Genomic DNA, 24544 nt, shown 5'->3' with positions numbered 1-24544 from the left:
TTGTGTAGAAGTGATTGCAAAAAAAATTAGAAAAACAATCGGCAATCTGATCGGACCTGTAAGAAATAATTGTTTCGACCCGTCTATTTAATGGAAAATTGCATCGTGTGTACTAGGCTTAAAGTCAAAAAGGAAATTGTGCATGTCATTATTTGGGCAATATATTCCCAGTTTATTTTCTCAAAGTGATCAAGCTGCCAGGAAAAACTGATATGTGGATGACCAGTGTGTAAAGGCTTTTATGCTGAGAATACACGGCTCGATTCTGGTGCTCGATTCTGCGCCCAATCATTTTCGCCGCTCTATTCCGCTGGCTATTCTCTTATCTTCCGCTCATTTTTCTTATCTAGTTTCATTGTCTTCCATGCGGAATCAAGCGCAGAAACGATCGGGCGGGAGAACGGACGTGTAGGAAATTATCTATAGAGCCATCTAAATGGCTCAGAATTGAGACGTGTATTCCCAGCATTATACACACCATGCAATTTTTCCATCAGATTGACTGATCAATTTCCAACATGTCCAATCTGCTTTCTGACCAAGAAAGGGATTGATTTTGAGATCAATACTGCACAAAATAGATTCTTTTCTTTATCTGAAGCAGATGGAACATGCTGGAAATTATCAATCGATCAGCCAATCTGACAGGAAAATTGTATATGTGTAAGTAATACTGAAGTGGGAAAAAAAACAGATACTTACCTATGGAGAGGAAAGGCTCTGGATCCTATAGAGTCTCCCCATTCCTCTTACGGTTCCCGCATTCCAGCGCTGTCACCAAGTTAGCATTGTTCGACTCGCTTCCATGAAAGGCTTTTGGAGCCAAGAAATTTGCTAGGGTTCTAGAAAGTAGAAAGTACAGTACACTGGGTATTGCGTCTATTATTTCACAATATGTATGTTGTTTAGGGAATTGTGACTGAGGATCCTGATCGTTCTCAATCCATTTATTTTAAAGAGGCACTTAAGTGGAAAAATGAGTTCTACTCACCTGGGGCTTTCCTCAGCCCCCTGCAGCTGATCGATGCCCTCGACGTGTCCCTCCGATCCTCCTGGTCCCGCCAGCGACCACTTCTGGTTTCGCCGTCAGGACCCGGCAGGCTGGGAACGCGAGTGTTTCTTCGCGTTCCCAGCCACAATAGTGCCCTCTATGTTGCTATAGCAGCTCTCTATGCTGCTATAGCAACATAGAGGGAGCTATTGTGGCTGGGAACGCGAAGAATCACTTGCGTTCCCAGCCTGTCAGGTCCTGACAGCGAAACCGGAAGTTGTCGCCGGCGGGACCAGGAGGATCGGAGGGACACGTTGAGGGCACCGATCAGCTGCAGGGGGCTGAGGAAAGCCCTAGGTGAGTCGAACTTTTTTTTTTTTTCACTTAAGGTTCACTTAAATCTTAAAGGAATGGTCCAAGGAAAATTTAAAATCAAAATCCACTTACCTGGGGCTTCCTCCAGCCCCTGGCAGCTGTCATGTGCCCTCGCCGCAGCTCCGGTGGCTCCCGGTCTTCTCCGCTGCAGAACCCGACCTCGCCAGGTCGGGTTCCGGGTCGGGGGCTTCTGCGCTCCACGGCACGGGTCACGTCCTGCCGACCTCATCAGGTCTGTACTGTGCAGGCGCTGTATACTCCCAGGCACAGGATCGTGGCCTGGCCATGTATGCACAGAAGCCCACGACTGGCCAAAATACCGGGAGTTATTACAAATGAGTGGAGACGCCAGAGAGGACGGCAAGGGAGCCTACGAACTTCATGGGGCTGGAAGATGCTTCAGACAAGTATAAATACTGCCATTATTCCTATCTCAGTTATCCTTTAAGTCTAAAAAAAAACCAGTTTAACTAACCTAGGGTTTCTTGCAGCCCCCTGTAGTCATCCTCTACTTCCAGAACCCTCCAGTCAGCAGTGGTGACCACTTAAAGCTGGCCGCCTATGCACCTCCTCATTCCGTTCCCGTGCACGGCAGCATTCTGCACATGGGAAGTATGGGAAAAGCACTACTGCACATGCGCAGAATGCTTCCGGCATAGGGAGCACAATCAGGGTGCACATGCGCCGTAGCCTTTAACTGGCCACAACCGGCTGGAGGGTCGCAGAAGGATGGCGCGGGCACAGGTTGTTTGCAGGGGGGCTGCAAGATGCCCTAGGTAAGTTAAACTGCTTTTATCAGATTTAAGTAAGGGCTCGTTCTTATAGCGCACTTTCAGCCGCGCTTTTAGAAACGGAATCGCAGGGACATCAGACAGTGCATAGACTGCACTCTCTGATGTTTCCATACATGCGCTGTGATTCACTTCTGAATCACAGTACATGGCTGCCTGCATTTTGGGGTGATTGCACCCAGGATCCCATTCAGTATAATGAATGGGATCACAAGCTCCTCCCCCAGGAGAGACATGTAACGCAGAGCCGCGTAGCTCTGGGCTGCATTGGAAACAAGACCTAACCCATTAAATGGACTCAGAGCTCAAAGTTTTAAAAGATTTTATACATACTTGGGGCTTCCTCCAGCCCCATCCACTCCGATTGCTCCCACGCTGCCGTCCTCCACTGCCCGCAGCTTCAGGAAGTGGGTCCCGTCACTGACGTCAACTACGGCCAGCTACGCAGGAGAAGTGCACCCGCTATATATCTATATATAACAGCGTACGCAAACAGCACTCTTCTCTTACACTAGAGTGGCTCCTACTGATGGAAGTGCGGGGACCCGTGTCCTGAAGCTGCGTGCAGCAGAGGACGGCGGTGTGGGAGCGATCGGAGTGGATGGGGCTGAAGGAAGCCCTAGTTATGTATAAAATCTTTAAAAACTTTGAGTTCTGGTACACTTTAAGTTTAAGCAAGTGGATATTCACTCTCTCAGATATCCAAGGGCATGCTTGAGTTTGTAGTTCTATAGCATCTATAGTTCTGGGTATGTAGCAGAGTGCACATCCCCATCTGCTGCTAATGTTATCTGGATACTGATGAGGACTACTGCAGACAAAGCTGTGTTAGTTCCCAGAAGCTGCTAGTTGGAATGCCTTATCTCCAGAGATGTATAGTATTGCTGAGCTCACATGCTGGGTGGAGCTGCTCTATATACATTTTATTAGAGTCTTCTCTCTCTCTGTTCATAGCCACAGAGTAAACGCTGCCTGGTTAGTGTAGACTAAATACCAGCTACACAGGATGCCTGAAGCTATAGAGATTTGCTGGGCAGAGGGGGTGGGAGAGGGAGAATAATTCACCTCCTGTGAAGCCAGCATTAAGATCTTCTACCTCTCATAGTGAACTGAGAGAAATCCCTGCTCAGCTCTGCAGCATGAACAGGTCTCACACACAGCCAGCTGGTGCTGTCTCTGCACACTTCAGGCTCGAGCATGTCCACTTGTCCAGCAGATATGACAACACAACTGCCAATACCCAGAAGGCTGTGCTTCCAAGACCTAATTAATATTCAGCCGCGGGTGTAAGGGCTCAGGGGGCGGGGCTAATGTCTTAAAGCTGCAATAACATTTGCTATGTGCATTTTATTTCTGGAAAGACCAGGTTTTCCCTGATAAAGTGAATGTGGGCTAAACACTGGCAGTGAGTTATGTTTGCACTTACAGTTCCTCTTTAAGTGGTTAAGTGATAAAGATCCAATGTTGTACATTTTTTTTGAGTGTCAAAATTCAGTTCAGTTTTACATTCTAGATATATCTACTGTGGATGAATTGATGCAGCCTATTAAGAGAGACCAAGAATTTGGTGATAAATTTTTAAGGTAAGACCAGAAGTAACTGTGCAGCCCAAGCTTCTACGGAGATCCATTAGACTGAAAATTACATATGGCCCTCATGCATTCTGACCTCATTCTTACTGTTGTGTTTGTTACATAGCTCTAACATCTTCTGCCGCTCTTTATAGAGTATATAATCACATCACTAACTGTCCATCAGCGGAGCTCACAATGTAGTCCTAGTCATAGTCTAACGTATCTGCCATAGTCTAAGGCCAACTGGAGGGAATAATCTGTATGTTTTGGGGATGTAAGTGAGGAAACCGAAGTGCTCTGAGAAACGTGAATTCTAGAACTAAAAGGTGAAAGTGCTATCCACCACACCACCAGTGCCACTCCTATGTGTCTTGATAAGTGTAGGCATGCACCTGGGGTACTCCACGTAGTGACCTTTCAAACATTGCTGAATGTATTTTCACGCTGGTGCCAAAAAAAGGAGTATGTGATTATTACTTGTAGCTAGAATAGTATTATTATTACATTTTATTTATAAAGAGCTAATGTATTACACCGTGCTGTACAATAGATACTGGAGACATCATTTAACAATGATACACAAAATAGTGATGTAACAATAAACAATGATGCACAGATTGCAATGTAGGGATATATATAGCAGGTGAGCCGTATGGTATCGGAGAAGAGCACACGGGGAGAACGGCCCTGCTAAATAGGCTTACAATCTAAGGGGTGGAAGGAAGGGACATATAATGGGGGAGTGTATGTCCGATAGAGGGGGTTGGAGTTATAAAGATGGCGGGTAAGCAATGGTGAACAGATAAGTCTTTAACCACTTGCCGACTGCCCCCGTACCTGGGGGACTGAGTAGCCAGGGATCGCGCGCATCCGCCGGCATAAGGCTCCGCCCACCCATGACGTCAGCCCGCTGGCCAATTAGCAGCGTCGGCAGGTTGTTAACCTCCGATCTGCCGCATACAAAGTGTATAATACAAGCTTATACAAGCTAACAAAGTGTGTTATACTGGCTGCCTCCTGCCCTGGTGGTCCCAGTGATCGAGGGACCACCAGGGCAGGAGGCAGCCCTTCTAGTAAACACCCAAGCACACTGATCCTGCCCCCTGATCGCCTACAGCACCCCTCAGACCCCCCCTGATCACCCCCTCAGACCACTGTTTGCACCCAATCACCCCCTAATCACCCATCAATCACTCCCTATCACTATCTGTCAATGCTATATTTTAGATTAGGTCCTAAACTGCTCCTGGGGGCTCCTGATCACCCCCCACACTCTCAGATCCTCCCCAGACCCCCCCTGCGTACTGTATACATTTATTCTCCCCTGTAATCACTCACTGATCACCTGTCAATCACCCCCTGTCACCACCTGTCACTGCCACCCATCAGATCAGACCCTAACCTGCCCCTTGCGGGCACCTGATCACCCGCCCACACCCTCAGATCGCCCGCAGACCCGCCCTCAGATCACCTCCCAAGTGCATTGTTTACATCTGTTCTCCCCTGTAATCACCCCCTGTCACCACCTGTCACTGCTACCCATCAGATCAGACTTTAATCTGCCCCTTGCGGGCACCCAATTACCCGCCCACACCCTCAGATCGCCCTCAGACCCCCCCCCCCCCCCCCCCCCGATCACCTCGCCAGTGATTGCTTGCATCTATTCTCCCCTCTAATCACACCCTGGTCACCTATCAATCACCCTGTCACCCCCTGTCGCCACCTATCACTGCTACCCATCAGATCAGACCCTAATCTGCCCTTGCGGGCACCCAAACACCCGCCCACACCCTCAGATCGCCCTCAGACCCCCCTGATCACCTCCCAAGTGCATTATTTATATTTGTTCTCTCTAATCACCCACTGATCACCCATCAATCACCCCCTGTCACCACCTGTCACTGCTACCCATCAGATTAGACCCTCATCTGCCCCTTGCGGGCACCCCTGATCACCTCCCCAGTGCATTGCTTGCATCTATTACCCCTCTAATCACACCCTGAGACACCCATCAATCACCTCCTGTCAACCCCTAGCACACCTACCCATCAGATCAGACCCTAATTTGCCCCGTGTGGGCTCCTGATCACTCGGCCAAACCCTCAGATCCCCCTCAGACCCCCTTCCGATCACCTCCCCAGTGCATTAATTGCATCTATTTTCCCCTCTAACCACCCCTTGAGACAACCATCAATCACCTCCTGTCACCCCCCCTAGCACTCCTATCCATCAGATCAGGCCCAATACAACCTGTCATCTAAAAGGCCACCCTGCTTATGACCGGTTCCACAAAATTCGCCCCCTCATAGACCACCTGTCATCAAAATTTGCAGATGCTTATACCCCTGAACAGTCATTTTGAGACATTTGGTTTCCAGACTACTCACGGTTTTGGGCCCGTAAAATGCCAGGGCGGTATAGGAACCCCACAAGTGACCCCATTTTAGAAAAAAGACACCCCAAGGTATTCTGTTAGGTGTATGACGAGTACATAGAAGATTTTATTTTTTGTCAAGTTAGCGGAAATTGATTTTCCGATCACCTCTCCAGTGCATTGATTGCATCTATTCTACCCTCTAATCACCCCCTGAGACACCCATCAATCACCTCCTGTCACCACCTGTCACCCCCTGGCACTCCTATCCATCAGATCAGGCCCTAATCTGCCCCCTGCGGGATTCTGGTTACCCTGCCAAACCCTCACCCGCCCCACCGCAGTGACAGATTTATTTTTTTCTGATCACTGCTGGTCTCTACGACTTAATTGTGGCTGAGACCAACCATTATGCCACACCATATGCAACCGCCAATCCAAGAAGCTACTGTGCCCAGCCTTTTCGGTGGAAACCACTCCAAGTTTCCGAACGTAACATTTTTTGGGGCCTTCTCCTTAGCATGGGTCTAGTCAAAACGAATGTATTGCGGTCTTATTGGTCTACGCACCCAATACATCACATGCCCATGTTCTCTGCTGCCATGTCCAGGTCACGATTTGAGAACATCCTGCGCTTCCTGCACTTCAGTGCCAATACAACCTGTCATCTAAGAGGTCACCCTGCTTATGACCGATTCCACAAAATTCGGCCCCTCATAGACCACCTTTCATCAAAATTTGCAGATGCTTATACCCATGAACAGTCATTTTGAGGCATTTGGTTTCCAGACTACTCCTCACGGTTTTGGACCCCTAAAATGCCAGGGCAGTATAGGACCCCCACAAGTGACCCCATTTTAGAAAGAAGACACCCCAAGGTATTCCGTTTGGTGTATGGTGAGTTCATAGAAGATTTTTTTTTTAGTCACAAGTTAGTGGAAAATGACACTTTGTGAAAAAAAAAAACTATAAAAATCAATTCTGCTAAAAAAATAAAATCTTCTATGAACTCGCCATACTCCTAACGGAATACCTTGGGGTGTCTTCTTTCTAAAATGGGGTTCCTATACTGCCCTGGCATTTTAGGGGCCCTGAACCCGTGAGGAGTAGTCTAGAAACCAAATGCCTCAAAATGACCTGTAAAATCCTAAAGGTACTCATAGGACTTTGAGCCCCTTAGCACACCTAGGCTGCAAAAAAGTGTCACACATGTGGTATCGCTGTACTCAGAAGTAGTATAATGTGTTTTGGGGTGTATTTTTACACATACCCATGCTGGGTGGGAGAAATATCTTTGTAAATGGACAATTGTGTGTAAAAAAAAAAAAAAAAAAAAAATCACATTTACAGAGATATTTCTCCCACTCAGCATGGGTATGTATAAAAATACACCCCAAAACACATTACACAATTTCTCCTGAGTAAGGCGATACCACGTGTGACACTTTTTTTTTTGCAGCCTAGGTGCGCTAAGGGGCCCAAAGTCCTATGAGCACCTTTAGGCTTTACAGGGGTGCTTACAATTTAGCACCCCCCAAAATGCCAGGACAGTAAACACACCCCACAAATGACCCCATTTTGGAAAGTAGACACCCCAAAGTATTCAGAGAGGGGCATGGTGAGTCCGTGGCAGATTAAAATTTTTTGCTTACAAGTTAGCAGAAATGGAAACATTTTTTTTTTTTTTATTATTCTTTTTTTGTCACAAAGTGTCGTTTTCCGCTAACTTGTGACAAAAAATAAAATCTTCCATGAACTCACCATGCCTCTTAGTGAATACTTTGGGATGTCTTCTTTCCAAAATGGGGTCATTTGGGGGTTATTTATACCATCCTGGAATTCTAGTACCTCATGAAACATGACAGGTGCTCAGAAAAGTCAGAGATGCTTCAAAATGGGAAAATTCACTTTTTGCACCATAGCTTGTAAACGCTATAACTTTTACCCAAACCAATAAATATACACTTTTTGGATTTTTCTTTATCAAAGACATGTAGCAGAATAAATTTAGACAAAATTTTTTATAGAAATTTTACTTTATTTGAGAAATGTCAGCGCGGAAATTAAAAAAAAATCATTTTTTTTGACAAATTTCAGGACTTTTTTGATAAATATAATAAAAACTAAAAATCACAGCAGCAATTAAATAGCACCTAAATAAAGCTGTATTAGTGACAAGAAAAGGAGGGAAAATTCATTTAGGTGGTAGGTTGTATGACCGAGCAATAAACCGTTAAAGCTGCAGTGGTCTGAATGGAAAAAAGTGTCTGGTCCTTAAGGGGTTTTAAGACTGCAGTCCTGTGGTTAAGACCTGCTTGACTAAGTTGAAGATGGGGCTAAGCCTTAAGGGAGTTCCATTGAGTAGGGGCTGCTCTGGAGAAGTTCTGGAGCCACGCAGGTGGACATCCGTAGAGTGCTGTCTAGAGTTCAAAATACAGTGGGTTGCAAAAGTATTCGGCCCCCTTGAAGTTTTCCACATTTTCTCACATTACTGCCACAAACATGCATCAATTTTATTGGAATGCCACGTGAAAGACCAATACAAAGTGGTGTACATGTGAGAAGTGGATCGAAAATCATACATCATTCCAAACATTTTTTACAAATGAATAACTGCAAAGTGGGGTGTGTGTAATTATTCGGCCCCGTGAGTCAATACTTTGTAGAACCACCTTTTGCTGCAATTACAGCTGCCAGTCTTTTAGGGTATGTCTCTACCAGCTTTGCACATCTAGAGACTGAAATCCTTGCCCATTCTTCTTTGCAAAACAGCTCCAGCTCAGTCAGATTAGATGGACAGTTCTCAATTGGATTTAGATCTGGACTTTGACTGGTCCATTCTAACACATAGATATGTTTTGTTTTAAATCATTCCATTGTTGCCCTGGCTTTATGTTTAGGGTCATTGTCCTACTGGAAGGTGAACCTCCGTCCCAGTCTCAAGTCTTTTGCAGTCTCCAAGAGGTTTTCTTCCAAGTTTGCCCTGTATTTGGCTCCATCCATCTTCCCATCAACTCTGACCAGCTTCCCTGTCCCTGCTGAAGAGAAGCACCCCCAGAGCATTATGCTGCCACCACCATATTTGACAGTGGGGATGGTGTGTTCAGAGTGATGTGCAGTGTTAGTTTTCTGCCACACATAGCGTTTTGCATTTTGGCTAAAAAGTTCCATTTTGGTCTCATCTGAAAAGAGCACCTTCTTCCACATGGTTGCTGTGTCCCCCACATGGCTTGTGGCAAACTGCAAACGGGACTTCTTATGCTTTCTGTTAACAATGCCTTTCTTCTTGCCACTCTTCCATAAAGGCCAACTTTGTACGGTGCATCACTAATAGTTGTCCAATGGACAGAGTCTCCCACCTGAGCTGTAGATCTCTGCAGCTCGTCCAGAGTCACCACGGGCCTCTTGATTGCATTACTGCTCAGCGCTCTTCTTGTTCGGCCTGTGAGTTTAGGTGGACGGCCTTGTCTTGGTAAGGTTACAGTTGTGCCATACTCCTTCCATTTCTGAATGATCGCTTGAACAGTGCTCCGTGGGATGTTCAAGGCTTTGGAAATTTTTTTGTAGCCTAAGCCTGCTTTAGATTTCTCAATAACTTGATCCCTGACCTGACTTGTGTGTTCTTTGGACTTCACAGTGTTGTTGCTCCCAATATTCTCTTAGACAACCTCTGAGGCTGCCACAGAGCAGCTGTATTTGTACTGACATTAGATTACACACAGGTGCACTCTATTTAGTCATTAGCAATGTCTATAGGCAATTCACTGCATTTAGACCAAAGGGGGCTGAATAATTATGCACTCCCTACTTTGCAGTTATTTATTTGTAAAAAATGTTTGGAATCATGTATGATTTTCGTTCCACTTCTCATGTGTACAGCACTTTGTGTTGGTCTTTCATGTGGAATTCCAATAAAATTGATTCATGTTTGTGGCAGTAATATGACAAAATTTGGAAAACTTCAAGGGGGCTGAATACTTTTGCAACCCACTGTATGGTATTCATTTTACTTTGGATCTTATGTTGTAGAAGCTTTGATTTATCCCACCATAGTAACACTAAGCAAGCAAATCTTTATCTTCCTCACAGTCAGCCACAATCTGTGGAAATAGATTACAATGATGATCTACAAGAAAAGAAGAATATGGATTATTTGCACAAGTGGAGTAGTGGAAAATCAGAACTGACAAACCTTATTCCACTGCCTGAGGATGTTCTCCAATACAGACATAATGAAAGTGTGAATCTGCACAATCATAGTGAACAACAGTTTCTGGCTTCCAAAGAACCAAGCCATTCTGAATTCATTGCAAGTCACCAAGGAGAAAGACATGGCCTTGTAAGTACAATGTGCCCTTTTCACTACTTTCAAAAGTTCCATACCTTTGATGTTCCTACATGGAGTCCAAAAATAAACACCAGGCTCCCAGAAAATCTCCTGTTTGAATTCCTGGCTCGTATATGTTTGGGTTCATGTTAAAACATTTTAAAAACTAAAAACACCATAAAGATATGCATATTTCTTTAATTGATTTCTACTTTTCTGATGAAATCATCGCTGTAGCCCCACTGTACTTTCAGAGCAGCAAAGTTGTTGAGAGGAAGAGTTCTACCTCCTGCACAAACTACCTGTCTGAAACAAAAGTACACTTATAATCTCTAATTCCAACTGTTTGCTGCTAACTCTTCACTGACAAAGCTGAACCCTGATGGCTGGCATCAGTTTTTAAGTGACACAGTAAAATTCTTGCTACATATTGCAATAATTTAATATCTGCCTGATATTGCTTGTGTACCTAAAGTACTGCCTTGCACTGCTCAATATCCATCAGACATTAGAAGAAATTTGACTAAAGCTTGAGTGTCGAGTATAAGTCTAGTGTATCTAGTGTCATGTTACAAGAATACATCTTTATTTACACACATTGGTTCATGAAGCCAGTAGCATTCCACTTATTTTAAAGCTAATTTACTGTGTAGGTGGGGTAATTGCTACTGATAAATGATCAACTCTGCAAAAACAACATATTTACCGTAATATATATAAATCCTTGCTTTTGAAAGTGGTTTATTTTATCAAATCTGCTCATTTATGGTTAATAATATAATGATAATAATTTTCCATAGGGCATTAAGCATGGACATGATCATGTGTTTAGTAGTGATGCTTCTGGTCTTCTCTATAACAAGCACACAAACAAGATGGTCAAGAGTCCCACATCTGTTTTAAAGAAAGGTCAAAATGCTCATTATGCCCATGTCAAGAGCTCTGGCTATGGAAAGATTAGCATCTCAACGAAACCACCAACAGCTATTGACAGTTTTCATTCTACAGAGTTCCATATGGAGAAAAAGGCAAAGTTAAAAGCTAACAGGAATCTACAAAAAGGTACTGAGACTCTAATTTTGCACATTCTTTTTCATAAAACAGTACAAATAGAAATGTAACAGATTAATATATAAAAGCCCTATAGAATAATGAAAACATACAAACCAAGTTTGAAGAAAGTTGTGACTTTGAGGGTACATTTCAACTAGAATCGATTCACATGTAATTCGCACATTTTGCGATTCACGTGTAATTTTTCAGATGCTAAACTTGCATACGCGTATGTGTTTTTAAATGTGAATTTGCATAATTGTCTTATTGAGGGTATGAACACACTAGGCAGAATCGAATATATGTTTTCCATAGCACATAGTGTAAAATGCAAATGCAATTCTGCCTAGTATGTTTCTACCCTTATTGATTGCTAATGCAAAATGCACAAGAAATTTAATTGCAAAAACTGCATGCGGCGGAAGATTTAATTTACATGAAATGTGAATGTTAAGAGAAATGATTTGCATCTCAACCCTATTAGGGCTCTTTCACACTAGAGGCTGCGGTAGAAAAGGCTGAAAGTCAGCCTTTTGCTTAACGCCAATACATAGCGTTTTCAAAGCGTTTTCAAAGCCTTTTGAAAGAGTTTTACAGCCCATATGAAAACGTCCTTTTTTTTTTCTTCTATAAAAATAAGTGAACAAGATAGCTGTAAAACGCTTTGAAAAGGCTTTGAAAACGCTGAAGTTGGCGTTTTCCATTGACTATCATTGAAACGCCAACAGCCAACTTCGGCTGTTAACAGCCCTGAAAAAGCTCCTGGGAGCGTTGAAACGCAACGCTCCAAAACGCCGAGTTAGATGTGAAAGGTAAAATGAAAGTCTATGGACTTTCTTTTACCTAGCAAAACGCCAACTTCGGCCGTGGCGTTAAAAAGCCGAAAAATCCCTCTGGTGTGAAAGGGCCCTTAGAGTTGCTAAGAACACTACATGAAGATATCAGAGATTATTTGAAAACAATTCAAGTACAATTAACACTTTAAATGATAAACTAAACCAGGGATGTCAAACTGGTCCTTCGAGGGCCAAGATCCTCACACATTTTTGGTATAGCTCAAATTAATTGATGGGTCTTAAGCAGGACAGGTGTGGTCCACCAGGTAGAACACATTCCTCTCTTTAGTATGGTAATGTGTACAGCGCTCTCACTGTGTGACAAGTGCCAATGTTAGAATACAACGTGCATCAACATATAGGGAACATAAATAAAATATGACAGATATAAATGCACAAGCTAGAGTGTAAGTCTCTATATATCTGACATAAAGTTCAGGAGGCCGCCTGTCATTGCAGTCCACTCCACATTTCCAGTGTAATGTCACCAAGAATTCACACTCCAGATAGTCCCACAGTAAACAATTATACTCTCACCGATGTTTAGAGGCTGATAGCAAAAGATACCAGCAAACTCGCTTTTGTACCAGTGTCAGCTCTCCGGATGGACTTCTCCCTGTATACAGCTCAAAAACAAGGGGGGGGGGGGAACACATAGTGTGAACCAGTTTGGATACAGTTGTTCCTCCACTAGTGATGGTCCTCACTGTATATCAACCCTTTTCGTGTTAGTGAATCCACATGCAGCCCGTATCACCAAACCTAACATATATGCGCTCACCAGATCCTTAGGCTGACCCTTTTGAGACCAGCTATTACGCTTGTAATGTCGGCTATTGACGGGCTTGCACTCGTACCATAAGTTTCTTCCTTAAAGGGACTCCGAGCTCAGGAAAAAAAGGAAAGTTGTTACTCGCCAGGGGCTTTTTCCAGCCCAGTGCTGGTCGGGAGGTCCCACGCCGGCGTCCTGGCTCCTCTCCTTCTCCCCGCTCCGGAATGGCTGGCAGGCCGCAGCCCGGGCGACACTCTCCCGAGTGTCGGGCTGCTTCTTCCGCATATGACGCGGATTACGTCACACGCCGGCCGTCTCGCGTCATCACGCCGGCCGGCGTGAAAGTACTGCGCATGCGCGAACAAAGCGCACATGCGCAGTACTTTCACGCCGGCCGGCGTGATGACGCGAGGCGGCCGGCGTGTGACGTAATCCGCGTCATATGCAGAAGAAGCAGCCCGACACTCGGGAGAGTGTCGCCCGGGCTGCGGCCTGCCAGCCATTCCGGAGCGGGGAGAAGGAGAGGAGCCAGGACGCCGGCGTGGGACCTCCCGACCAGCACTGGGCTGGAAAAAGCCCCTGGTGAGTACAACTTTCCTTTTTTTTCTGAGCTCGGAGTCCCTTTAAAAGACTCGTAATAAAAGCTTGCATGTTGTTTCTAGAGTGTTTTCATTTACAGTCATCCAAACCATTCATTGCTCCTTTAGAAGTGTTGCTTGGAAACCCGATCAGTGTGTCCTATTCCAGGAAGAGGAGAGGAGGAAGGATATGCAGGAGTGAGTTACCAGCACTAGGTATGATCAACGATTCCTCTCTTTCTCAGTCCATCCTAAACATTGGCATGGATCTGGCCCTCCAGGCCTGGAGTTTGAAATCTGGGTACTAAACAGACGTTTTAAAACTCTCTGTTTAAAACTATTTTGCAAGGCAGAGGATCAGGATGCACCTACGGCCTACGGCCAATTTTTATGCCACCTGTAGGTGGCCAGGAAGTAGTTAAAGCAAACAAGTAGAGTTTTAAATGGCAACACACAGGCACAGACTAATTTCACTAATGAGCCCTGTTAAACCCCAGTGAGTCCTGTTGTTTGGTTCTTCCTAGTTTGGAAGCCCAGCTATGACCCCTCCTTCCCCTGCCACACCTACTACTTGCTCTGGCTCACCTGCACTGGCTTCCCTCCTGCTACCCACCCCCCCTTGTCACATCTATGCCCCGATAGTGAGGCCACAAGCAGTGGCCATGTTGGGAGGAAGGAGTTAGTTGATAGATAAGCTAGTAGAAGAATTCAATATGGCTCATTAATGTTCAGTAGAGGCTTGTTTGTAACTGTCAGCATCACTGCTTGCTAAGTAAGACTGTATACTTGATGGCAGATAGGGGAAGGAGTAACCCACTACAGGATACTTTGAAATATCTAAAAATCGTAAATGTTTTCATTGTTTTTTGTCCAATTTATTCTCTGCCATCTTAGGTATATTATCTGCTACTAGGACAATACGATTTGCAGAAGATTCAAGTTTTCCAGAAGACACAAGGACAAGTAGTGCCGCTGCAGTGAACTTGGACTATGAAAGGGTAAACTTGCGCAGTTAATAGAATGTCTGATTGAATTTAACTTTATTGAATTCTCAAGAGTAAAGATTCAACAAACGTCTGTAGAAATAGTGAACTAAATGAACAGTAAAATATCTTTACAAGGCAAAATCTAAAAGTAAACCTTATTGAACCAACTCAGGAATGTCACACTTGTAACATGTTCTAACTGAAAATAGTACAAAAAACAAATACTGAACAAGCATCAGACAAAATACAAGAGTAGATCCTGCTGAAATGTATGAAGCGCTGAGTCTTGGGAGGAAGCCGGTCATGGTTATACAACACATTTATGAATAGTGAAGATTTTGTTCTCAGCTGTGTCTGACAAAAACTGCTTCTTACTCGGGTGAAATGTTTCCAGAGAATTCGTAGAATTTTGAGCAATATGATACAGCTCATTAGAATAAAGTCAAGAGTTGTGTTCAGCCATACCATTAATCTCTTTTAGGGAAGAAGTAATTCCCCATAATACTGATATAAAAGCAAATGCAAAAATTAAGAAGACAACATTGTCATAACATCTAACAGAGGCATAGGGTTAAATCTGGAACAAATAATCTTAGTTCAAGTCCATCCTTGATATAGTTTTACAGTTAACGTACTGATGATATGCTGAAATACTGTATATTTCTGTGAGTACTTACCTATTATTCATGTAACATTTTGTTTACAGATCAGTGCCCTACATAGATCTTATGGAGTTTCTTTAGAAAATGAATCCGTATATACTAATGCAGCTAAAATCACTGGTGACCTGACTGTGCTTCAGAGGCTTCAGAATGTAGAAGAGCAATTGAAAGCTGGACATGCACATACTCCAAATTTCAAAGAAGCTTTGTACAGAGAGGAAGGGGAATTTAAAGTAGAAATGGAAAACGTAAAGGTCGAGTACGAAGAGGAAATGAAACGGCTAAAACAGGAAAATTATATGCTCAAAGCAAAGGTAATTTCTTTTACATAAAGTAGTACTGAGAGGCTGTCAAGTAGAAGGTGAAGTTTGTCTTTGTAAATAAAATTCTGATCAAATATTGATTGGACAAGTCTGCTTTTTAAAAGGAACCCCTAAATAAGAGACATATAGAGGTTACCATATCTATTCCTTTTAAACAATACCACTTGCCTGGCAGTCCTGACGATCTCTTTGGCAGTAGTAGTGTCTGAAACACACACCGGAAACAAGTGTGTGGCAAATTCAGCCATACTTTATTTATAAACCTCTAATTGCCATGCATGTTTAGAGTCTATACCTACGGTTATTAGAGGCAGAGGATCAGTCTGACAGTCAGGCCATTTGCATTGTTTAAAAGGAATTAAATATGTCATCCTCTATATCCCTCTTACCTTGGGTTCCCTTTAAATAACTGAAGCGGACGAGAACGTTTGGAGGCCGTGTTTCACAAAGATACTCAATCCAAGTTTTTATAGCGGAGTACTGCATTGAAAAACTAATGAAACAACAAGTTAACAATCCTTGAATCCGAACAGTGCATGAAATATTATCCTTACACTTGCTGGAGGTGCGCTACACTGCTCAGGGCAGGAGTTCTGGCATCATCTGCACAACTAAAAGTTGTGCGCGCCTTTGTGCACACTTTTTGCAATCCAATCAGAGCCAAACAGAATTGCACCCAATCGTAGCAGGGCAGTAGAGTGCTTGTGTAGGTTGGATGGACACAAAGCTGCGGCCAATAAGAGTTGAGCCGGAGGGAGACGTATGCAGGACAAAAGGACAAAATTACTGCAGGTGGCTTATAGATTTTGAGCGGATGCGCCGTAAAAAAAATACACTGGCATGCAAGATATACATAACCAAAATGATATTGTATGTTTAAATCATTTCCATCTGTCACACTATGTATTTTACTTTAATACAAAAGCTTCAAGCAGGTTACTTGCATTAAAATAAAAATCTGTATCTATTATACACGTATTAGTGCTTACAAAGTGCCAGATGGTGCCCAGAGTTTCCTAAATAGATAGCAAGGAGATAATTCATTAAAAAAAAATCTAAGTGGTTATTTTAAGCTCAGTTTAATCATTCAGTCTTATCAAGACTGCTGTACCAACCATGAAAACAGTGTTTCATTTAACTAGTTCAAACATCAGAACTCTCACTCTCTGAGTGACAAACCTTCACATCTAGTAGCCATATAGTAAGTTATACCCTAATACATTACATTACATAAAAATACATAAAACCCATATTACAATTAACCCCTTACCTCCCCCACTCTCCCATAGTTTCCAAAATAAAGCATTTATTTAAAAAAAAAATACATAATTGATTACCTTAGAGACTCAACTTTTTAAATATGTATGTCACAAGGGTATATTACTGTTATTTTTGCAAGTAAGGGGCTTGTAATTAGTGACTGACGCAAAACTGAAAAGATACACCTTTATTTCCAAATAAAATATTGTTGCCATACATTGTACTAAACGTTGTAATAACCGAGTCAAATAAGCAAATAAAATGTGGCTTTTATCTTTTTTTTTTTTTTTTTTTTTTTTTTTTTTTTTAACCGATGGCCGAAAACTAAATTTCCCTGAAAATGCATTTAGAATAAAATAATTCTTAGCAAAAAGTACCACCCCAAAAAAACTTAGTGGCAGAAAAAAACAAGGTATAGATCATTTTGTTGTGATAAATAGTGATAAATTTGTTAGCGAATAAATGGAAGGAGTGCTGACAGTTGAAAATTGCTCTGGTCCACAATAGGGAAAACCCCTCAGTAGTGAGCTGGTTAAAGAAGTGGGAACTTTCTTTGAAGATAAACCACATAAAATACATAACATACGAACAATAAACATTTTTATCTAATTTCCTGCTATATCAGCAACTACTGAAACGCAAATTTGATGATTGTTTTCCTGTATTAAAAGATTCTTGGTCTTTAACTTTTTTCAAAAAATGCTTACCACATATAGGCTTATTAGCTGGAACACATTGCAGGGGTAGTAACATTCTTACATTTAAAAAAGACAATGAGTTGCACATAGTTACATTCAAATAGTGGCTGGCTAGTGTACTGGTTAAGGGCTCTTCCTTTTGACACAGGAGACCAGGGTTTGAATCTCAGCTCTTCCTGTTCCTAACACTGCTACTGCCTATAGAGCGCACCCTAGTGGCTGCAGCTCTGGTGCTTTGAGTCTGCCAGGAAAAAAGCAGGAAATAAACGTTCTGTGTCTTGTCAAATCCTACATGAGAATAAGCATATTAATAAGATAAATTACAGTCTCTCTTTACAGGTTATTTAAAGTTTTCAGTGGCACAATGGTAGAAGCATGATATTCCACACCTGCTGTATTAATAAAGGGACAATCCAATGTACCATAAATACTCGAGTCAGTGTTGACAACCTTTCAAATAATTTTTTACTGACAAAAAAAACCTTTCCGCGGCTGCAGGAATTAAAACGGCGAGGAGGTTAATGAGCTACAGGGCTGCAAGTAGATTATGATTAAGGTGCTTTATTTGGTATACTTGATGACACAGTCCATAAGAGGAATACAAATCCCCAAAACACCATAAAAAATGCTAAAAAAAAAGTTTGTGTAGTGGGTCTGCAAAATAAATGGCCACTAGTCACCTGCCACAAAACTGCACATAAACACAGATTGAATAATTGTATATAAAGGGGAATTTATAGAGGAATTTTACCAGCTTGCAAAATAATTTGAGGCATTTAGATTGTGAGCTCCTCTGAGGGACAGTTAGTGACAAGACGATATACTCTGTACAGCACTGCGGAAGATGTTGGCGCTACATAAATACTAAATAATAATAATCTAGAATAGCAGCAGTTTATAGATCCAAGAGAATAATGCAGCCAGGGAGCTAATTGCTTGGCAATCAAGGATGTAATACTAGGAATACACAATGGCCTCAATTCACTAAGATCATGCTGGAGATAATAAGGCAAGAGAAAACTTACCTCCACACAGTAAGAGAGTTATATTATCTCTTCATTTCTTACGTTACCTCCTCTGTAGTTAATTTACCTCCTCTGTAGTTATTTTCACATGCAGTTAATGAACAGCCTGTCTTTAACTCTGGAGTTATTTTAAGGATTAAAGAGTTAAGTTAAAGACAGAAGAGTTAACTTTAGGTTTGCCTGAGGTAAAATGTTTCCTGAATACTACATGCCTTATCACCATGGTAACAACTCTAGAAGAGTTATTAAAGACAGGAGATAAGCTTAGTGAATTGAGGCAAATTAGTTTTTTCGGCAGATAGATGGCTCGATAGAATTTCCAACAGGTCTGATCTGATTTTGATTGTTTTTTCTGATTACGTCTATACAAATGGATCAGAAAAACGATCGAAAGTTACCTATCAATCCATCTAACTGCCGAAAAACTCATTGTGTATTCCCAGCATAACACAATAATCTCAACCCCTATCGTGGTGACCGAGGTTACAAATTCAGTAAAAGTTGGCGGAGCATAAAATAGCCAATCACATTTCAGTCAATGGGAAAATGTTATCTGCAGCCATTCTTAGACTGTTAATCGCAGGGTTTTCAAACTTGGCACACTTGGTCAATGAGTGAATGAAATTAATAATCAGGAAAGTAGGTGGAGCCTACAAAAGCCAATCAAAATCCACCTGTTAATTTTCAAGGGCAATATTTAAACTGCTGCCATTCTTACACTGTTAATGGCAGAGGCTTCAAACTTGCTACATTTGGTCATTGGGTGACTGGGGTTCAAATTCACTAAATGGGGCGGAGCCATAAACAGCCAATCAAATGTCTTTGGTGGATAAACTGCTTCTATTCATATTTTTTATGCCAGGAACCCGAAAGCTCACAAACTTGGTCATTGAGTGACTGTGTCAAGGTTACAAAAAGTAGGCGGAACCAAAAACAAATTTCACTGGGAGACTATAAACTACAGCCATTCAAACACTGTTAATGGCAGAGTTCTTAAACTTTGCACAGTTGGTCACTGGGTGACTGGAATTAATTATAAGGGAAGTGGGTTTAGCCTACAATAGCCAATCAAAATTCACCCATTGATTTTCAAGGGAAATATTTAAACTGTTGCCATTCTTACAATGTTAATGGCAGAGGCCCCCAACCTGGTACAGTCGGTCATTTGGTGACTGGAGTTAAAATTTTGGAAAGGGGCGGAGCCACAAACAGCCTATCAGATTTGTTTAATTTCAATGGGAAAATGCAAATTTCTGTTGCCAAGGACCCCAAAGCTCATAAACTTGGTCATTGAGTGACTGCATGTCAAGGTTAGAAACAGTGGGTGGAGCCAAAAACAACTAACTTTTTACATGGGAAGATGTAAACTGCAGCCATTCTTACGCTGTTAATGACAGGGTTCTCAAACTTGACACAGTTGGTCACTGGGTGACTGGGATTAATCAGAAAAGTGGGTGGAGCCTACAACAGCCAATTCAAATTCATCTATAGATTTTCAAGGGGAATATTTAAACTGTTGCCATGCTTACACTGTTAATGGCGGAGGCCTCAATCCTGCTACAGTCAGTCATTAACCTCCCTGGCGGTAAGCCCGTGCTGAGCACGGGCTATGCTGTGCAGGAGGATTTCTCAGGCCCTGCTGGGCCGTTTTGCATAATTTTTTTCTTGCAACACGCAGCTAGCACTTTGCTAACTGCGTGTGCATTCCGATCGCCGCCGATTAGCCACCGATTGCCGCGCCGCACCCCCTCCCTCCCCAGACCCCGTGCGCTGCCTGCCAATCAGTGCCAGGCAGCGCTGAGGTGTGGATCGGGACTCCCAATGACGTCGGTGAAGTCATCCCGCCCCGTCGCCAAAGCGACGGGGAAAGCCCTTCAGGAAATCCCGTTCTTTGAACGAGATTTCCTGATCAAAGATCGCAGCGGGTGGGGGGATGCCGCTGCGCAGCGGCAATCATGTAGCAAGCCCTAGGCTCACTACATGATTAAGAAAATAAAATTACAAAAACACTGCTGCGCTGCCCCCTGGCGGTTTCTAACAGGCCGCCAGGAGGGTTAAGTGACTGAGGTTCAAATTCACTAAAGGGGGCAGAGCCACAAACAGCCAATCAGATTTCTTTGCTGGATAAACTGCTTCCATTCACACAGTTTTAATGCCATGAACCTGAAAGCTGGGTGACTGGGATAAATATTCTGAAAAGTGCTAACAAACTAAAACTACAAAAGCCAATATAAATTCACCTATTAATTTTCAAGGGGAATATTTAAATTGCTGCCATTCTTGCACTGTTAATGGTACAAGCCTCAAACCTGGTACAGTTGGTCATTGGGTGACTGGGGTTCAAATTCAGAAAGGGGGGTGGAGCCACAAACAGCCAATCAGATTTGTTTCACTTCAATAGGAAAATACAAATTATTGATGCCGAGGACCCCAAAGCTCACAAACTTGGTTGTTGACTGTTTGTGTGTTAGGGTTAGAAAAAGCAATATAAAAATCCCACCCAAAGGTATTGTGATTTGTACTAGAAAAGTTTGCTATAGTTGAAGTGTTTGGTCCAAGACTAGTATTAAGCTTGTACTGTATGGATATAAATATTGTATAAATTTAGTTATTAGCCCATCCAGTGTTTTGTTCATTTTCAGTCTAGATTTTAAATACCGGTAGTTTGCAAGCATAACAGCATTAATAAAGCTTAGTTTTGGTTCACCACAACAAACCTTTAAGCAGCAGACACACGTAAGAATTTAAAATATCCATTAAATGCAATCTACCCTAGCTAGACGGACTTTCTTATATGGTGAATGTGAAGCAAAATGCAATATGTGAGAAAAGCAATGTAGGGTTCCTATACATGCTCTGGTCCTGTGCTCTATTCCTCCTTTAAAACTGGAGATTCTGTGTTTCTATATGAAGTTGATACTACTCTCCCCCGTGCTACTGCAACACTGAAGTATTATTAGTGGCGTAGCAATAGGGGGTGCAGAGGTTGCGACCGATCCGGGGCCCCTGTACCAGAGGGGCTCTCCCTCAACCACAGTATTAGCTCTTTATTGGTCCTGTGCTGGTAATAACCCCTTCTATAGATACCTTGAATAATAGAAATCATTAACATACTGTTCCCCATCCCCTTCTTGCACCTCTGACACTGTGGGTATCCTTGGCGGTCTAGGTGTGCCATATCAATTGTTATGTATAGAGTGCTGGGGGGGGGGGGGGGAGCATGTAAAACTCACACTGGGGCCCACAGCTCCTTAGCTACACCACTGAGTATTATTACAGTATTTTTTCTTGTTTACTATCCTGTGTGTCTCTGTCTGTACTCCCTCCTCCCTCCCACCCGGCTGCAGCCCAGCCCATAGTACCACTGCATAGATAACCATCCTGTGGCACCTGCCAGTAGCATGGAGTGAAGCTAAGAATTTTCCTGGGCTTCATCTAGCAGTTTTGCTAGAAGTGTGAGTTGACCTGTCTGCCAATGACCCACACGGTTACCACATGGGAAACATCAGTTGGACACCACTGGTCTATAATGCACTCAATACAGCACCATGGAAGATGATGATGTTAAATAAATAAAATATTTTTCATTCGCTATAGAAAATGTAATCTTTTAGAAATCCAGTACAGTGGCACTTCTTCCCTTCATCACACTGAGACCTCTGCCACTCACCAGGTAGTATACTACCAGTCTGGGGTGTTATGGCCGTGCTACAGTCATCATGGGCGTCACTAGGGGCTTAGATACAGGGCATTCCCTCGGTATCTTGCTGGGAGTGCCCCAGATATCGGGGCCTCGGAGTGCCCGCTGGCTGTGGTCTGAAGGCTGGGGGACGTCCTATGGCTGCGGTGTGCAGGAGGCGGGTGCATTGGAGCTTTGCCTGGATCACAGGGGGCCGGACAGCCAATGAGAGAGGAGCTCTTCTGCCATGTGTGACATGTGGAGAAGGCTCAATACTAGCCAGAGCTGTCACTGCTGCCCAGCTATCCTATCCTGCTCTCTCTCTCCCCCTGCCATGGTATTGGACTCTGTGACCTGGGAGAGGAGAGATGTGTGTAAAGTGCAGACCCCCCCCCCCCCTTCCACAGCACAAGAGAGACAGAGCCCTGGAAGACAAGCACAGAGAGGTAGAAAGGCTGCATGCACAGGCAGACTGCTGTGAATACACAGCAGTTCTGTGTGTGTGTGTGTGTGTGTGTGTGTGTGTGTGTGTGTGTGTGTGTGTGTGTGTGTGTGTGTGTGTGTGTGTGTGTGTGTGTGTGTGTGTGTGTGTGTGTGTGTGTGTGTGTGTGTGCTGGCGGTAAGGCTGTCATCCCTTGTGCGTTTCCTCTGCCCTTTTTTCACTTGTGCCCTTTTCCCCTGTGTTTTTCTACCCCCCCCCCCCCCTCTTCCATCTTATGTCTACCCCTTCCATCTTTTCTTTACCGGCTCTCTGTTTTATGATAACCCCCCCTGTATACCTATAACTCCCTTACATCTTGTGCTTCCCCCCCTCCCTTCCCTTATCTTTTACTACTGTCCTCCAGGCCCCCCAGAAAGAAGTTAAACTGGGCTCTGTTTCCTTCCTTCCCCATTTAGGCAAAGTAGCAGCGGTGCATTTTACATTACCTACTCCCGGGTGCAGGACAGGTCCTCTTCTCTCCTCTCAAGTGTTACTCATCGCCACACTGTGCAGCCAATCACCATGCAGCTCTTGATGCAGGCTATCGTGTGCCACATGGTGATTGGTTTCACGCTGTAGCGATGAGCTACACTGAAGAGGAGTTAGCAGGCCCTGTCGTGCAGCCAGGAGTGGGTAATGCATAGCGTTCTGCTGCTGCTCTGCATGGTAACTGTGGAGCACCTGGAGCCTCCCGCAATGGCGGGGACTTTTGTTACACCCATGCTGCCATCTCACTCCTTTCTGCTTCTCCCTTTTTTTCCCTTTCTAGTGATAGTCCAATATCCTACCATATTATAATTATTATTATTATGATGTATTTACATAGAACTAACATCTCCTGCAGCACTTTACAGAGTACATAGTCATGTCACTGACTGTCCTCAGAGGAGCTCACAATCTAATCTTAGTATAGACCTAGTTTATTCATATTATTATTATTATGTATTTATATAGCAGTGATATCTCCTGCAGCACATTACAGAGCATATAGTCATGTCACTGAATGTACTCAGAGGAGCTCACAATCTAATCCTGCTATATTGATAGTCTAATGTCCTGCCATATTATTATTATTATGTATTTATATAGCACTGACATGTTCTGCAGCACTTTACAGAGTACATAGTCATGTCACTGACTGTCCCCAGAGGAGCTCCCAATCTAATCCTAGCATAGACATAGTCTAATTATTATTATTATTATGTATTCATATATCAGTGATCTCTTCTGCAGCACATTACAGAGCACATAGTCATGTCAACTGTCCTCAGAGGAGCTCACAATCTAATCCTGCTATATTGATAGTCTAATGTCCTACCATATTATTATTATTATTATTATTATTATGTATTTATATAGCACTGACATCTTCTGCTCCACTTTACAGAGTACATAGTTATGTCACTGACTGTCTTTTGAATCCTGGCTAGGGTCAGTACCTATTCAGGAAGAAGTCCTTGGGCAAGACTCCTAACACTGCAGGGTGGCCCATTGAGCGCAGCCTTAGTGGCTGCAGCTCTTGAGTGCTTTGAGTCCAACAGGAGAAAAATATCATACAAATGTTAGGATTATTTAGGCTGTAGCTGGATAGTTTAAGGCTTCAGTCTCATGACCACGCCCACTTTACCATTGTATGGCCACGCCCACTTTTTTGTCGCGACACACATATTCTCCCTTGGTGCCCCGGATCTCCCAGGATCCTAGGAACGCCCCTGACAGTCATTCCATATCTCCTTATAGCAGATCTAGAGTACTGGTG

General features: G+C 43.2%; 1 protein-coding gene across 4 annotated transcripts in view; it reads left to right on the top strand.

Moving 5' to 3' along the window:
- CEP162 (centrosomal protein 162) overlaps window positions 1–24544 on the top strand; it is a 198636-nt gene that overhangs the window by 90354 nt on the left and 83738 nt on the right. For 2 of the 4 annotated variants that reach the window (XR_011031455.1, XM_068281579.1), the window contains exons 11-16: window positions 3671–3740; window positions 10195–10444; window positions 11233–11494; window positions 13801–13887; window positions 14566–14669; window positions 15364–15633. Coding sequence is in view for 3 of the 4 variants with exons in the window: in XM_068281579.1 (XP_068137680.1) it covers window positions 3671–3740; window positions 10195–10444; window positions 11233–11494; window positions 13801–13887; window positions 14566–14669; window positions 15364–15633 (1043 nt within the window). In the remaining variant the exon portion in view is untranslated. The remainder of the gene's footprint in view (window positions 1–3670; window positions 3741–10194; window positions 10445–11232; window positions 11495–13800; window positions 13888–14565; window positions 14670–15363; window positions 15634–24544) is intronic. The other 2 variants (XM_068281580.1, XM_068281581.1) reach the window with 2 other exon arrangements.

Source organism: Hyperolius riggenbachi, chromosome 4, assembly GCF_040937935.1.
Source record: "Hyperolius riggenbachi isolate aHypRig1 chromosome 4, aHypRig1.pri, whole genome shotgun sequence".
Taxonomy (NCBI): domain Eukaryota; kingdom Metazoa; phylum Chordata; class Amphibia; order Anura; family Hyperoliidae; genus Hyperolius; species Hyperolius riggenbachi.
The sequence above is the reverse complement of the archived record's forward strand: the minus strand, read 5'-3'. Positions and strand labels throughout refer to the sequence as shown.